Genomic DNA, 17,449 nt, shown 5'->3' with positions numbered 1-17,449 from the left:
CGGCCCGGGGGGGGTTAACGCTGCAGACATAAAAGCAGCTTCCTCGGTTCCAGTCTGTCCAGGGACGCTTGGTGAATGAAGAACTCAAACTCTGTCTTCACTTGTTTACTAACTTATCTCCCAAGTTCATAAGATCTTCCAGGAGAAATATGGAATACAAGCAGTGTTCATACATGTAAAATGACACATGTGATTTCCATTTCAATCACCCAATCAGGACAACACGAGAGAAAAGTCTTCCCCTGAAACACAGCAGATCTAGGTTTTCTGTCCCATTAGGAAAGGGAGGAATGGAAAATGCATACGAGCGACAAGATGTTTAATGTCGTTAAAATGTTGGAAAGTAATCATCTCCGTGCTGCTTTGAAGTCTGCTTCCTCAATTGTATTTGTTCGTCTGCAGGTCTGATTAAACAAACCTCTGAGCAGTGAGTTGCTGTTAAAGCCGGAGCAGACACACGGGATTATGTCAGGATTTGATACATCAAACGATTCGGCCTCATCCAGTTACCACAGTAACAAACAGTTGTTAAATCTTCATGATCTTGGCTTAAAACCAAATTACACGTAAGACAATGGGAGAGTATCTGTTACACCTGCCCCTGTGCAGCGCCGGGGTTTTGTTTGTTCTTATAACAAATCCAAAAACTTGCTGAGGAATTTGTTCAGCATCTTTGTAAATGAAGCAATGATTGAATGAAGAAAACTGAGTAATGAGCTTTATCTCGCTGATGAATTTACTTAATGTCTTACTGTTAAAGTAAAAACGTTAAAGTGTAGTTATTAGTAAACTCACATTAAACAAACTAAATTGACGCTTTTTTAAATACAGAATCTACCAAATTAAGATTGGAATGCATGAGCCGTGCTAATTCAAACTGTTGTTGATTTCCGCCTTCTGAGATCCTCACAGAGCAGATCGCTGTGAGGTCTCACTCCGACTGGGACTAAAACAACACTCCCCTTCAGCCATTCCCAGTTATTTGTGGCCCTATTTACTGCGGGTTTATCGGCCATTTTGCTCTGAAATGAACTTCATGCAGGGAAAATGGCTTTCAATGTGAAGACCGTTGAACCAAGCTGTCACAGCCTGACCAATGCACTGTGGCATATTTTCTTTTAATAGACCGTTCGAGCCTCACGCTGCTGTGTGGCTGCTCTGTATTAAATTGGGGGAAATGGCCGCCCTGCCAAGGAGAGAGAAACAGTGGCTTAGATCTCTGATTTCTCCTCTGATGTTTGCCTCATTATTTTATTTTTAACATGTCTTTACTATCAAAGGGAGGAATCGCTGGACATGATGAATGTTTTCTGTTTTTGGAGCCGTGTAACAGTCGGGTTGCAGGGAAGAGTGTTTCAGAAATGCATCTATATTTGCCAGGTTCCGGTCTCTGTGGATTGGACAGATCCGGTAAAAACAGCAAACTGCAGAACACCACAAAGTTCTGTTGTGACCCACATGATGATTGACGTCAGCATGACTCGAGGTTTCTTGTTTATTTTCTTCTCTTTCTGATTTTGTCCTTGTCAGGCAAGACAAAGATATTGTGCAGATCATTGTTTCAGTAGTAAGTAGAAATACGTTTTAAACCTGACAGATAACCCGACTTGTGAAGTGCATATAACTCAGAGATTGCAACATGTAATCTAAAACCTTCTCTAAATTCTGCACTTGCAGGCTCAATCCCTTAGGGCTCGTTGAGGTGGAGGTTTACAGCAGCTGAAACAAAGACTCCAGACGAGGCCATACAGGACAATAAAGAGGCTTAACGTCTCAAGTAGGAAAGAAAAGTTCAAAAACTCTTAATGAACAGAGAACCAAGGGGGTCACTGGGGAGAAGAAGAGAAACACTAAACTAGACGCGCTGCACAAAACAGAGCAGGAGGCGAAACCTTCTGAGAGAAAATAGAGGACGAGAGAAACCAAGGAGGTGAGCAGACGTAGACGACTGGAGCACAGAGACTAAAGAGACTTGGGACACAGGTGAGACACTTCAGAGCAGTGGAGACTTGAAATACAAGTCTGATGAGAAGTATCAGGACGCCCAGAGCATCGTCCCTGAAAGAGAACGATCCGAACAAACTGGTGCAAAACCAACTGGAAGCTGCTTCAACGTGTGAATGCTAAGTGTCCGGAGAAGGAGAGCGAGGCCACGTTAGATAAACCCAGAACTGGGGGGGAGAGTGCGTTGCTCTGCCAAGGCCGACGCTCTCTCTCGCCAGCGGTAAAGAAAGTGACAGAGAATTCCTGGATCCGCTCCAGATTGTAATGGATTCTTCCTGAGGTCACGCCCCAACACTCTTCTCATGGAAATTGGTTTGGTAGTTTTGGATTAAACCTGCTGACAAACAGACAGTCGGGGGGGCTGCTTGGGATTTAGAGCGAGTCGTCCACTAACCTGAAGGTCGGTAGTTTGATCCCCGAGCTCCTTGATTCCTTTTGCAAAACACTGAACCCCAAATTGCCCTTGAAGACTGAGCCGGCAGTGTGATGTGTGATTTCCATATATGTGTAAGCACGACATAAATACAGATTGAAAGCAAATGGCAATAAACAACTCTCCGAAATGTTTCCCTTTGGTGCCTGTTTCTTAGTATTTGCATGTATGTACGAGCATTTACTTCACTTTCCCTTCGTCTCTTCCCAGGAACACACCATCTAGATGTAATGCATTAGTCTTTTGTGCAGCCCGGGCTCTAGTATTAGGATTACAGCGACTGTGGTTTGCATGATGAGATGTGAAGTTTCACTTTAAAAAACTGGGTAAAGCCGAATCAAACAAAAACGATCCAGCCGTTGAGAAGATGACGGCTCATTTTAGGCTCGAGTTTCATTTCTAATCCTTTGTAAAGACCCCCTTGTATTTACCATGAACTTCAGCTGTAATAATTAAGTTTAAACCACAGGGAGAAGTTCTGAACCGCCTGAATGTGACGATCTCTTCTCCTGCACGTGCTGTTGTGAATATGTGTCTCTGTGCAGTAACTCCTTGTCCTCCAGGGGGCATGTTTATATATGTACGTACACCCTGCTCCTAGGTGCTTTGTGGGAAATACACACACACACACATACATACATGCAAGCACGTGCAGTCTAATCTGGTTTTCTTTCTATTAATGACTCCGGTGCTAATTAGAAAGCATGCAGCTCTGCAGCACCCCCCAGCTCTGTCTCCTCCAGTCGTAGATTCGCTCCTTCAAGCCGGAGGAAGCTCTTCATCTGTGGCCGGGTATACGGCACAGAGACTAATGAAGGATATTACAGCCGTGTTAGTGGAGCTGTGGGGCCACACAACACGGCGGCAGGCATCTACACAATTGTCTGTTCGATTGTGGTTCCTTCTGCCTCCAAGTTTTTCTTTTTGCCACAGTGTTTAATTGAATCGCTGCTGTGTGCTTCTCTCACTGCCACAGCGGCTCTTAATGAGCACGGCTCATAGATACTGGCACTGTGTTAATCCTCCATTCCTTTTAATTATCTTCCTCACCTCCACTCGCTGTGACAGAGGTGGCTTCCTGTCAAAGTTGCTTCAATTCAGGTCAAGTGCGTCACGGAGGGAAGTTTGTTCCCTCGAGCCTCGGTTAGGATCCCGTGTGAATGTGCACAGGAAACCACGAAGCTCCGAGGAGGCAGAGACTCTGACGCTCATCCGACTAAACTAAAATACTTCCACTTCAAATTGTGACTTTAACATAAGGTGACTGTGTTTGTGTTTGCCTCGTTCTCCCGCTCCCACACAACACATGTTTGGCGTCTCACTTCGGCAAATATGTGTTGCCTAAAACCTGAGAACAACAAACTCGGAGGAGAAGCAATAATTCTGACGTCTGTTTTCTGCTGCAGTTCAGTTTCAGGCTGAATGCAAAATGTATCCTGAAGCTGTGTTCGTTGTATCCATTAGAGGACGAGTCAGGTTTCACGCTGGGTGTCAGAGGAACGTGGAAACATTCGTGGTTCTGGAAACAAACAACACGCACGAGGAGTCACATTCATCACATCAAACAAACAGCTCTAATGATGCGTTAACGTTGCTTTGATTCCATTCAAGTTTACAATTAAGCCAAAGTATAATACAAGCAGCCTGGGAATAACTCACTTGTATTAATCTTAACTGTTCCACCTATTCCTTCTCGTCTTTGACGCTACACGTGATTCAAATTCGATGGGTTCGTCCCTGACCCACAAAACAACCTTCCACCAAGTTTCATGGATATTCAACCTCTAGTTTTTGCAAACTTACTCAGAAACAAACAACTTGGAGTGAAAACAAAACCTCCTCAGCAGAGGTTTGTTTCTTCCTCTTGCTTGTTTCAACTCTGCAGCGACGTCACGTTATTTCTCTCCACACGATGAAGATGCTCTTCAAACACACACCGGTGACCTGAGATCACCGCTGAGAGCATCCGCCCCCCCAACCTACTGAAGCATGTTTAATAATTTAAATCCCTCACTGCAGATGAAAGACAGAAAGAGCTTTGCCATTATCAATCTGCACGGAGCAGAATCTTTGATATGTCGCACCACCTTCCTTTTTAAGCTTGCTCTCTGTTCACAGCTCTGGTCTGGACAGACACGGATGTTCTGTCTCAGTCTGAGGTTTCCAGAAACCAGGGGCCACTGGCACGGCTGTATGTATATTTACTCTGCTGTCAGCTTGTCAGTGAGAATACAGTTTAATTCCAGGAGTGTCAGAGGAAGAAGCCCACAGGGGTAAACAGGGGAGGAATTGGGATGCAGGTCGGACGGATGAGAAAATTGAGTCTAAGCGGAGCAGGATGTTTGAGAAAGCGACCAAATGATCGATCGGGGAGATTTGCCGGAGTCGGATTTGTTACAGGTTACTAACGGCTGCAAAACTTGGTATTTTAACTTACACGTTTGAGACTTTGCATTTTCCTCATGAGGGAAAAACGAGAAACAGAACAGCGAGCGGAGCACAAACGGCCGGAGGCAGGGATTGACATCCAAACAAACTGAGGCGTCCAATTAGGCTTTACACTGTATACTGGTAATTCAGCCCTTGAGTTACTATGTGCACTGTAGGACACAGTTACACTTCCATATGTTGCTACGAGTATATTTATCGGGCTACGGCTAATTAAAAACACATCTGAGGGAAAGCGCAGCCGTTCCCTTGGACCTTTTTCTGAAGGGTAACTGAAGCACATTTCAGATTTCATTAGCTGCTTAATGATCATTGCCACTCTCACTAATGTGCCAATCAAAATTCAACAGCTTTATTTTTCTTGAAAGTTTAAGGATATCCTGAAACCTCGGGATGTTTCTCTGGCTAATCGATCGCTCTCAGAGGGTTTAGAGGAAAACAAGTATTTTCACAGAAGGTTTTTTTGTTTCATTGGATCCTGTTTGCAATTGAGACCTGTGGAGGGGGGAGGAAGCACATTCAGTTTTAATATATTTTGGGTTTTCACACTTTCATAAGAGAAGAATGTGACTTTAGTGGCTTTACCTCACCAGGACACATACTTGCTAAAGACTTTGTGCGAAATATTAACCATCCGAAAACCATTAGATTTGATCCTAACTTACTGCTTTTGCCTTAGAAACTAGAAATAAGAACTTAACCAACATGCTTTTTTCCATCTGCGGTCCCAATGTGAATTGTCAGCGAGTCACGATGCATCTCTTTCGACTCTGGGGAACAGACGTCGCAGCAGTTCCTAAATGTCGACGCATGCATATGTTGCATCAACGTGTTGAAGGCTTCAGAGCAGAGGGAGAAGAATGCAAACAAGCAATATCTCTGCAAACAACTGCAGACAAGTCTGTTGACTGTCCCGTGATCTTTCAACTGAGGAGAAACACAATCTGCTGCTGTACAAAAAAATCCTCTTGTTGCCTTCAGCCTGCTTGAGTCTGTGTGATGAGATCTGAGCAGACTTCCTGTATGACCGAGGAAACTCAGCAGACACAGGAAGGTTACAGGGTTTCTGTTCACAGGGTTTTGTCTTTTCTGCCTCCTTCGTGGTCTTCTTTCAGGAAAGTGCTGGTTTCAGGCCCCAAAGATTTGCTCACTATTAATTCCTGTCTGTCAGCGCGCCTTGCTGTGCACTTTTTGTCTATTCAGCTCGCCTCCACGAGGACTGAGCCATATTTGTCTCATAGCACGAGGAGGCGGTTTAATGTGCAGCTCTTGCATTTACATCAGTTGTAGTGGCATTTGTTTTCTGGCACACCTACCTGACTCCCTGACAGATCATTTATTCTCCTCTTGTTGTTTCTGTGTTTTTCACCAGGTGTCGGGAAGGCTACCAGGGAATCCGCTGTGACCAGTTTCTGCCGAAGACCGACTCCATCCTGTCCGACCCAAGTGAGTGTCTGCACTGAAGTGTATCCAGTGTTCCCACAGCCATCGTTAGACCACAACAACAAGCATATGGAATTAAATATCAGGGAAACAGACAGGGTCATATTTCTTCTCACCATTTGAATAAGGCTCTGATCTGCAGGGGGGAAATCAGATGTTCAGAAACTTGCACTGACATTTATCCTACGTGTTCTCACTGCCAATCCCCAGCTCTGCTTTGAGATAGATTTACTTCCAGTGTGGAAGCACATCTGCAGCGTGGCTTCTCAGCTTCTAAATATAACTAATCAAAGTGTAAAAGCAGTGAAGTTGTTCAGACAAATCTCAAGAATAAATACACGGAAGTTAAATATACTTCAGCGTGTTTGAACCTTTACAATTACATTTCTGACAAACACTATTCAGCAGAGTTTTCTAACATTTTAAGCACCGTATAGGTTTCATGGATTTTCTATCTCCGGTTACACTCTTTCTTTACATAAGCTTATATTTGGTCCTCGTATTACTTTCTCATTTTCCTTTCTATTCACTCGTTTCTCAAACATCCTCTCCTTCTTCAGACTAATGTCACTTTTCCCCTTTCTGTTTTTAATCTGCCAAAGCCGCAGCCCTCTCAATGTCACATACCTGAGGGAAGAACACAAATTGCCCCGACTTCTGTCCTTAGCCGTCGCTATCTCTGCCGTATTAATTTCCACGTTCCCCTCATCTCATTCCCCAAAATGCAACCTTGTCACTAGGGCACTGACACTGTGGCAGTACAGCAGCTTATCTGTGACTTTCCTGCTAACAAGCCACGTGCAGTCACAGCACCGTTTACCGTGCAGGGACGGTCATGTGCCTTTGGGGATTTTTACTTCCTATTTGTCCTGTGAAATTAGAATTCCCCCTCGTGAATATGAAATTCTCTACTTGATTGCAAAGGGAGAATGGGCCAAAGATCACACATGTAGATTAAACGTGGCAAACGGCAACATGGCTTGCTCTTTTCTTAATATCCTGTACTTTCCAGATAATTAATTAAGTCTCCATAATTAGGTTTTTAATTCCAAGCAAGTATTAGGCTAATTGTCCTTGTTGGAACAACATTGGTGCTCGTTCGAGTGACACCCGGCGCTTTGTTTCCACAACAAACCTACTGACCTGAACGTATCGCTGGCTAAGAGCCGTTACCGTCCTCGTCATTAAAACAATTTGTCAACTGTCAGATGGAAGCAGTTGTTTATTGTGTTGCTGTGAAGAAGCTTAAATATGTTCTCATAGGTTCAATGTAAGTAAGACAGATTTTGTGTTTGACATTATTCAAATGTTCTTTTTGCCAACGTCACAAAGGCTGAGACTAAAAATAATAATAATTTAAGACGAGTGAGAGTAATAAGTCTCTTTATTTACAGGACCTTCTCCACATATAGAAAGATGTGGAAGATTAGACAATAACCAATAAATATCACTTGGATTTAAATGAAACGATTGACTTGAAGTCGACAAGAGTATTTAAATTAAAACCCGACTTTCTAAACTCAAGAAAATATGCTGCAAATCAACTCAGCCGTGAAATAAAGTGTTTGTGTTTTGTGTATAATGTGTTTTTCAGGTGCCATTCTGAGCCGTTTCCAACAGCAGCATTTCAGAGTTAAGGTTTCGGAGGCAGGAGGTTGTTTATGTATTTATGTTTGGAAGCTATACAGAAAGTAGCTGCATGCCCTGACTCGCTGTTTGTCTCATAAAAACAAGCTCCGGCATCTGTTCTGGAGACTCAACAATATTCCACACAACTGCAGGGGTGAAAGGAATTGAACTTCGACATCCACAAACAAAGTTACTCTCTGCCAAACAAGGAAGCGAATCTCACCTGGGATTGGTTTCCTCGCCTAAAACCTCGATTATTAGTGGATAGAATTTCCATATAAATTGTCTGGGAGTTAAATCATTACTGACGGGAGGAAAGAAGAAGAAATCCTGAGTTTTCACGGCGTCCCGGCAGAACCTCCGGTGCCCGACACCTTTCTGTTTGTATCGGCTTCACCTCACACAACTCTCCCTGATTCATTTCTGATTTCACACATCTATTCTGTGCAACTTTCTCCAACTCGCTGCCAAATCTCTCTCCTCAATTCATTGTCTAATAGTGGGAATCGATTGGCGCACTTTCAGGTCATTATTCTCTCTGGCTCCGGTCCCGCTCTCCGCTGCCTCCTTTCATTCCTGACAAGTCCCTGCTCTCTGTTCTCTATTAGAAAACACAATGTCGTAAAACTTGTGGATTTATTTTCCAGTAACACCAACTTTTTTTTGTCCTCTTTTCTCCATTTTATTCAACCATTTCCTGCTTCCAAAAAAAAAAAAGTGGGTAAGTGCAAAGCTTGAAAAGAAGAGTGTGGCCTCCCCTCTTCTTCCCCCCCCCCACCCCCCTCAGATCATCAAACCCTCATTTCCCCGGGTTACCTTTGTGTCCCTTGCTCGTGTTGATTGCCTGCTCCCTCTTCCAGAACCCCCCCTGCCCCCTCATCTGTCCCTCGCTAACCTCGTCCGTGCCATACCTTCCTGAACGGGCATCTTGTCCCAGCGCCAGTCCCTCATCCTCCCTCCCTGTCCCTGTTGTCCACAGCTCTCAATCCTGCTCGTCTCCTAAGTGGCACGGGCCTCAGATGGGTATTTGGGTAAGAGAGGTTCACCGGCAGGGCAGACGAATGCTGCCAACGACCTCTGGCACACCGCTGCCTCGGCAGAAAGGGAGAAAGGATGCAGGGAAGCATCTTCTGACTCGGTGCTATCGAAGCGTCTCAGGGTCTCACAGGACGAGAGCGGTGTCATGACTCCAGTGGCTGAACAAACAGAATGTCAGAGAAAGAGAGACAAGGCCAAGCAGAGAGGGAGACGTTTGTCCCCTCAACAAAACACCCAACACCACATGCTTTAATTTAAAATATTCACAACAAGGCTGGAATAACATACTGGCTTCCAAAACCGCAAAACAATATTGAACATAAGCTCCAGGCTGAATACCAAATGCAACACATGAATAAATGCCAGACAGTGTTACATAAAGCATTTAACAGTCAAATTCAAACGTTTGAATTCCAGTTTTCTACAACTGCTTTGACACCGTTTCTTATATCATGTGACACTTGTTTTAAAAAGCTCCTCAACATTCATGCCTCGTACAGAATAAAATACTGCATTCAAAATACCAATTAAATGCATCAAAAAACAAGGGGTAGTTCATTTTTAGGCCCAATTTCATTGAACCTATACTTTCTCTTTTTCGTACTCGTCCACCTCAAACTGGACTAAAGCAGCGATTGGTTAATGATCCTTTGGGCAGTAAGTGTTCATACATATGATCAGTTGGTTAGTGACACATTGGTAAATGTTTTATTTAAAGATTATTAACAATAGATGTATTGTTTTGTTTCAATGTGGAATGAGAAGTTTCGTTTTTTGCAGCCAAACATTGTTAAAAAGCAAATCAAGTTAATTTAGATTCTGTTACAGATCTTAAAGTTTCTAGAGATAACAAATAAAAGAAAGGACTGTATGATGGACAATATTTTCATTAGAGAGTTTATTCAGTACAAGGGGAACAGGTTTGTAAAGAAGTAAATGTGGAATAATAGTTTAATAAGGTTTTAATAAAGATATAATAAAGATGTATTAAAACACTGGGAGGTAAAGAGGAAGAAATTGAAGGTTAATGGTTTCATTTATAATGAAATTTCATTTGAGACCAATTTAGAGTAATTGTTTTTTGATTAGGAGATGAAATTGTTTCAGCCTCACAATGTAGAGAGAGATGCCAAACATTTTATTTTGTTGATTTGGTTAATACCAGTTACTCTGTGTATCAAATCAAATCAAATTAAACTTAACTTAATAAATATACCAAAGCTTAAACCAGGAGATTTAAAGCCACGTTCTGGCTCTCAGAGATTTTAAAAGCACTGGGATGTTGCTCAGAACCAGATTCTAAACTACAGGATGAAGATGTTAAAACTCTGATGCGTAAAAACAGATCCTCCACAACAGCAGGTCACAGCGGGGGGGCTCCTCACGGCTCACTGAAGTGCATTTAGGCCCCAAACCACTGACGAGGCTCCACACAGAGTTTGTCACCTGACACTCTGATTTGATGTGTCTCGAGATCAGAGATTCCTTTAGGTTTCCCTCCGAACCCGTCAGAGAGCAGAAGCTTGTTCCTGTTATCACAGCCCCCGAGTTCCAAGGGCTTCTTCTGTGGAGACGTCTTCTGTTGTTCAAACTGGGAGCCAAGTATTGGCACATCTACTCTGAAGAAGAGGTTGTAGTAGATGATATCGAATCCAGGTGCTAACATGGACTTGAAGGTGGATTTCTTCTCTCCTCCGCCCGAGCCTCAATCTGTTCCTTTCATCATCTCCTGCAATCATTGTCTCAGCCCCATTTAAAAAGAACATATTCCACCTTTCTGAATCGAGGGCGACGGTCTAGCTTTACGCCGCCGTCGGGCAGATTGAGGATATTCTCAATATCTGAATAATCTACATCCCATGCATCACATCACAGCCCATAGACACGGAGAGGGAGCGATTTACAGATTTAAATCTGAAGACAAATTGAATTCGCACTATCTTTATGAGATTTGATTTCATGCTCGGCAGGTTTGTGTGTACTACCGTCGCAGTAATCATGCGACTGCAATTTCCCCGAGTCTCCAGGCCTGTATCTCATGTTGTACTGCGTGTTTCAGGCCATAAGATACAAAGGGAAGCATAAAATGTGGGATTTCTTTAAGCTTCATGCTTTTATCACGGGCCAACTGTTGAGTCAGGGGCAGCGCAGGCACCTTGGATGGTTTCACTAACGCTCCACTGAGCATGTGATCGATGTTGTTCAGTCACAACCGTGAAAATACTTGTGTATCTCAGTGATGCTCAGAGAAAACCCTTGTTTAGTTGGTTTTCATGGACATGTACAGTGTGAATGAAATGTCCTTGAGCTCCAGAGGTCACGCACGCTGGCTGACTGTGACCTTGACTTAATTTAAAATCAATAAGTTACCACACACACTTCTGTGAGTGTCTTGCATCTATCATGATACAACAGCCTCAAACACTTTCCGTGGGTGATCAGGAACTAGACGCAAACTGGACGAGCAAAGTGCAGAGATAAAGTCAATATAAAGCCACGAGCATGGATACAGTGTTTACTGTTTGTAAAGGGAGTGAACGTCAGTGCTGGTTCATTCTATTCAATGTGGAGATGTTGGTTTGTGAAGATGTATGAGGACTCTTTGGGAATGTTGATTTGTCATAACTGTCAATGTGGTAACTGTAATTGAATTATCAATCAATCATGGTTTATTTGTATTTCACAAATCTCAATTTGTCTCACAGGGCATAAATAACGCTTTAACTTTCATTTAACCTCTGGGGTTTTGTATTTGACACACATTCAGTTAGAAAAGGCAAAAGAGCCAAATTTACAGAATGTCCACCCTCTTATTTCTTACTAGTCTGTGAGTGTGTCAGAATGGAGACTTTTGTTCTGTTCTACTTCCTGCATGTCTCCATCCTGACGTCCCTGCAGAGCGTTGGGAAGGTTAAAGCAGATTCTCAGGATTCATCTTGTTGAATTCACACAATCTAAAAGACGAGCATGTGGCTTAACGCTCTACACGTCAGACACCGGCCTCCCTCTTCTTGACACTAACTAATTGTGGCAGGATAAATCCAACCGACCAGGATATGGATAAAGAACTGTCAAGTCGACATTCTTGACAGCTTTAAGACACTGACGCAAGGTGGTGGTCTGAGCTGGTCGGAGTTCCTCTGTTACCAAACCGGAGCAAAACCTCAGTATTTTATAATGATGGAGATAATAACGGTGTTTTTTTGTGGAGCTGGAGCTGCACCGGCTTCTTCTGGTTTAATTGGTTCATGTCCAGGGTGAAGGAAATTGCAACGTTCACATCCACACTCCAATTAAAAAAACAAAAGAAGAAGTCTCTCTCTCTGACAGCAGGTCTCTTTGAAAACACATGAAAAGAATCCATGACACATTAATAGTGTTCACAGCTTCTTCTCTCTCGCTGCAGGTTCTGTTTGTTTGCACTCGCATGCAAAACACCCGGGATGAGAATTAACAGCATGATCCATGAGTTGATAATAAAAGTAGACAGAAATACAAAAAAAGAATAAAATAACATACACTTGCGTAAAATAAATAACAACAACAAAAAGCATCCCCATCATCATAATAATAATAAGCTTAATATTGGACCTTTCAGTACAAAGTGCTTTGCAGCTATGGTTCAGGAGGTAGAGGTCATCGGTTCGATCCCCGGATCCACTCTCCGAATAGCCCCTGTGCCATTGGTGTGAATGCAACTTCAACCTTAAAGTGCTTTGAGCCATCAATAAAACTGGAAAAGCTCCACACACACACACACACAGACACACACACACACAGACACACACACACACACACACACACACACACACCACGGATAAATGGTTGACGACTATTGAAAGATAAAAAGGAAACATGACATTCAACACAATGCAAACAGCAAACAGTGAAGATGTGAGAATATTCAGATGATTGTTGACGTGACAATCTGGGTCGTACCATCTCAAAGTCTGAGGTTCCAAATGGTAAGACCACAGTAACTCAGCCACTCTGTTGCCTGGGTTTCCTCCCAGGCAGGTTTGTCCCGTCTGTTGTCTCGTACAGTTTGTCCTGCTGAGACCTCACAGGGACAAGATCTCCTTCCCGGTGTTTTGGTTGCACTTCCCCCGGTTGCACTTGTTCCGGCGGTGAGAGCAAGGGGGGGGCGGGAGGACGGCGCCGGTGACACATTGCTCGATGGCGGCGGCGGCGTCTCAGTGAAAGCTCTGTCCGCCTGAGCTCGCCAAGTTTCACACATTGTCTGATGGCGTTGCTTGCTGCATGACAAACTGACCTCGCTGCAGGAAGACAAAGTGATGCAGGACCGCTGCCAATGAAAATTTCCCTTTTCCCAACGTGTGTTTATTCATTTTCACTGTGATAAATCCCCGTCTCCCTCACGTGGCGGTTGGTGCGTTATCTTTATCCACACATTCACCGGGCTGCACATCCCGGCAGAGGCAGTCGCTGGTGGTCTTTTTGTGGAACAGCTCACCTGTCCACCCGCTAATTAAAGGTTCCTCATCCACGGCTGGAAGTGGCAGCGTCGTCTGCACGCGGCCTCTCAGGCTCCAGGTTCACAGCAGGTCGTTGGCAGTTTGCATCTAATACCTCGCTGCTGTCAGCTTCCTCTGGAACACGCAGACGTTAATTAGCTGCAGCCGGGCCGCTCCGTGTTCGCCTGCGTCCTCACCGGAGTCTGCGCCCGGCTTACCACGGTGACACGGAGCTTTAGAGCGCACACTGTGTTTAACTGCTGCTCCTGGGAGCTGCAGCTGGATTACACACAGCGTCTCTGTCCTCGCCGTGACCTTCTTCTCACAAACGCCAAACCCGACTCTGAATGAATTAAATGTACAAAAGCCTCCGAATAGAATTACAACCATGAAAGTTTTGGGATTTGCGCTTGATTTTATTGGCTGATCCCAATCAAACGCATGCATTTTGCCGTCTGTGTAGCATTAGCAGCGTCAGAGATTGGCTGAGTCTGTGCTTTATATTCTCCTTCTGCCAACAACAACAGAATCCACTCTGCATATACATCTCTTTTCAAATGGAGCTGAACCAGCCCTGAAATGATGCTCCTCCGGCACATGAACTCTGTGGAAAACAAAAAACGACTTTAGCGACGGAGCTTAATGAATATCTACTGATTGCTGGAACCAATTTACCTTCCGTGCATCTACTGATGTGATGGCAAGCAATCATAAGAGAGGAAATTTGTATGGATCGCTGTAATTCATCCAGCGTGCACCCCCCTGTGTTATTTGCTGACAATATTAACCCAAGTGAAGGATTGGGATTGAATATTAAAACAATAACTTTGTGGTTAACTTTCCCACCACACTGCTTTTCTCCTGTTTCCCTTGGAGCATCTGATCAGGACTTCGGGCTGTGCCCACATTCAGGCCCTAATGGAACTGGAAGGCCCAATTTATTGTGAAGTATGGGTCTTGTCAGCCGGTGCTTAGTGAAGAATATGTCAGTGGGATGCAGATTATCCCGGAGCAGCGGGCTGATATGCTCGCTGCTTGCACCCACTCTCCAGTCACAGGTCATTAATAACCGGGCCGGAGTGGCAGACAGTGCAACTCTTCGGAGAAGAGCTGATCTGTCTACACTTTTTCAATTCCCCTTCTCTCCAGCTCTTGCTGCTTCAAGTTTGTTTCCTTATTTTACCGTAACTTTTTTTTTGCTCTATGAATTTTGTCCTGCATGAGCCAAAGTTGGCAGCCGGGTGCCGGTGCACTGGCTCCGCCCACAGCCGACTGCCTCCCTGACACAGAGCTCCAAACTCACTTTACATCATTTACAGGCCTATTTATTATTCCTTATTTCAACAAGATAAAATATACAGCTTTAATCTTGAAAATAAGCTTTCACAAACTTAAAACAATAAGTTTGAAAAATCTGGTAGTGTACACAAACAAGTGCAAAACAAGATAAGATAAATCAGCATTTTTACAATATTAATCACAACATGGCAAATGCATGAATGCCCATAATAAAAACACAAACAATTTTTACCTTGATGCATTAGGCAAAACTCTTGCTTTGTTTATCAGGCTAATAATACGTTGAAGCAAAATAATTCAGTAAACCTGAGTGGTGATAAAAAGTGCAATATGAGGGTTTTTTCTTTATTCCTGTTTGAGCTGCTGTGAACATCTGGTTGTTGCTGCCTCCTGTCATGTTTTATCTGTCTGTCTATCTTTCCGAGTGTTTTATTTCCTGTCAGCGATTCGTTGACGTGTTGACGGACAGCTGTTCCCTGTAGGCTGCTTACAGAGACCTTTTCTGAATTAGCTGCTTCCTGCTGCCAGAAACACGGCTGATGAGACTGAATCTGACCTGCAGATACTGTGAATGTGTCACTGAACCAAACCGATCATTTAAAAGACACTGAAGAAGCTTTGTGGAGCTGCACAGTTTGTTCTAATTCTTAATTTCGCGTCACACCGGAGACAGTTGAACAATCTGTTATTTGAAAGTTGGTTAGTGAAGCTTTAAAGATTTTTACCTTCTCTTTTCTGGGCTTCTATCTGCTCCATTTTATTCGTCTGATTTCAGGCCTTGTTTTTCCTCTCTTTAGTTTCTCCTCATTCCTGTGCTTTTGTTATTTGGTGGGTTCCAGGTAGAGAAGTAAGACGTAAGCACATCATCCTCCCCAGGCCTTTTGTTTGGACCTGTCAGATTAATGGATGCACAGCACACAGCCAAGATAAAGGAGCTCCTCTCACATCAGTATTCACAGATTCCTTGTTACAGAGCAACTTTAGCTGTTTAAGCAAACGTCTCATCTGACGCCAGCCTAATAAAACCTGCCAGCTCCGACTAACGTGATTATGACAACTTGCCAGGAACGCAGGTGAGAGAACAAGCTAATGGTCGATCAGCCGAGGGAGAAAAACGACTTTAAACATCCTGCCAATGATTTTTAATGCTCCTTTTACAAACCGTTACCAAAATATATAGATATTGATATAGATAAAGATATAACTTCAACACAACTATATTACTCGCTTAATGTAATCAGTCATCAGACAGTGACTGGTTGTTTGTCTCTAAGTGTCCGACCTGTTATCTGCTTTTCAGAATGAGTCCGTCTGCGTTAGACAGCTTTCATTTCAATACAGAAGAAAAACTGTATTATATTCATGCAAATACGATAATAAATAGAAACATAAACATATAATTGCATCGGTAAAGCTTTATTTGTCACTTTGGCAAAAACCCGGCTTTCAGATTGCTTTACACTTACAATAAACAAGACCATAATACATCCTAATATCGTCATATTATTATGTACAGTAGTACTTTGTTTTCCTGACCCTTCAGCAAAACTCTTCACTGCCATTAAATCTGCAAAGACTTCATGAATTCATGAGCATTAGAACCACAAAGATAAAACACTCAGACAAAATGAATACATGAATATTTAGTGTATTATGAGGCAAGACAATAAAGTAGCATTAGAATCGATGGCTTCCCTCGGCTCTATCATGGTCTGCTCTTCTTCCTCTTCTTCACAGCCCTCTTCTTCTTCTCTTCTAATTCATTCTCTTCATAAGACTGAACCCATCATGCCACACATCCCCCCCCCCCCTCCCCCCCCCTTCAGCCGGAATGAAGACCGGGGACCCAGTGTCTGTGCACATTACGATACGCCACCATGCCTTCCCTCCACCTCCATGTGGCTCTAGTCCGGCACTTGTGGTCGTTAAACCTCCAGGAACAAGAGCGCTGATCAGGGATCAGTGCTTGGGCTGCGTGGCAGTTTTAAATTGCTCCGTGCCAAGAGGAACACTGGTCCTTTAAAGGCTGTGATGTAAAAATAACTGCAGCTATCCTCACGTTACCTTTCTTTGCTCCTCTGTCATGCATCAGACGGGATGATCCAGCCCATGAACAGTGGTTTGACTGTCAGTGAATGAAAGTGTATATGAATGTATGTTTACTTATGGAGGCCTTAATGAGGTGATGGAGGGCAGAGGGCGGAGAAGAGCTGATCCAAGGCTCCTGTGCTAAAGGTGTTCGTTCTCTGCAGAGACAATATTGTGTGACTTGCCACTGAAGCCCTTGTGAAGCTCGGGGGGGCGTGAAGCTGTCGGTGTTAAAAACGAGCGGCTGTGTGGGGAAGCGTCTGGATCACTGACAAAAAGTAAAGAACACATATCCGTGATCATAAAACATTTAAAGAGGAGAGGTCAGTTACAAATCCAAAGAGAATTTGGATAAGGAACATCTGATCAAAGAGATGAAGACACCGGGTGAATGTGAATTCAACAACAATGTGTGTTTACTCTGTGTTGCTGTGCAGCTGAATATAGAAGAATGTGCTTGTTGATGCACGTGATAAATGCTGCTCCAACACTAGTGGATCACTGATGGCTGTTTGTGCAGGGGCCTACGGTATTTACACACAACAGCAGCTTTAAAACACTTGAATTGAATATGCCTGTAACTGCCTGTAAC

At 43.6% G+C, this 17,449-nt stretch overlaps 1 protein-coding gene across 1 annotated transcript in view; it reads left to right on the top strand.

Moving 5' to 3' along the window:
• The window catches only part of LOC133020526 (pro-neuregulin-3, membrane-bound isoform), a 288,466-nt gene that overhangs the window by 233,525 nt on the left and 37,492 nt on the right, over positions 1–17,449 (top strand). The window contains exon 3 of the mRNA XM_061087112.1: positions 6,258–6,331. Coding sequence (XP_060943095.1) covers positions 6,258–6,331 — 74 coding nt within the window. The remainder of the gene's footprint in view (positions 1–6,257; positions 6,332–17,449) is intronic.

The sequence above is a fragment of the Limanda limanda genome, chromosome 15, assembly GCF_963576545.1.
Source record: "Limanda limanda chromosome 15, fLimLim1.1, whole genome shotgun sequence".
In the NCBI taxonomy this organism is placed as follows: Eukaryota; Metazoa; Chordata; class Actinopteri; order Pleuronectiformes; family Pleuronectidae; genus Limanda; species Limanda limanda.
This window is presented reverse-complemented; position numbering and strand designations above follow the sequence as displayed.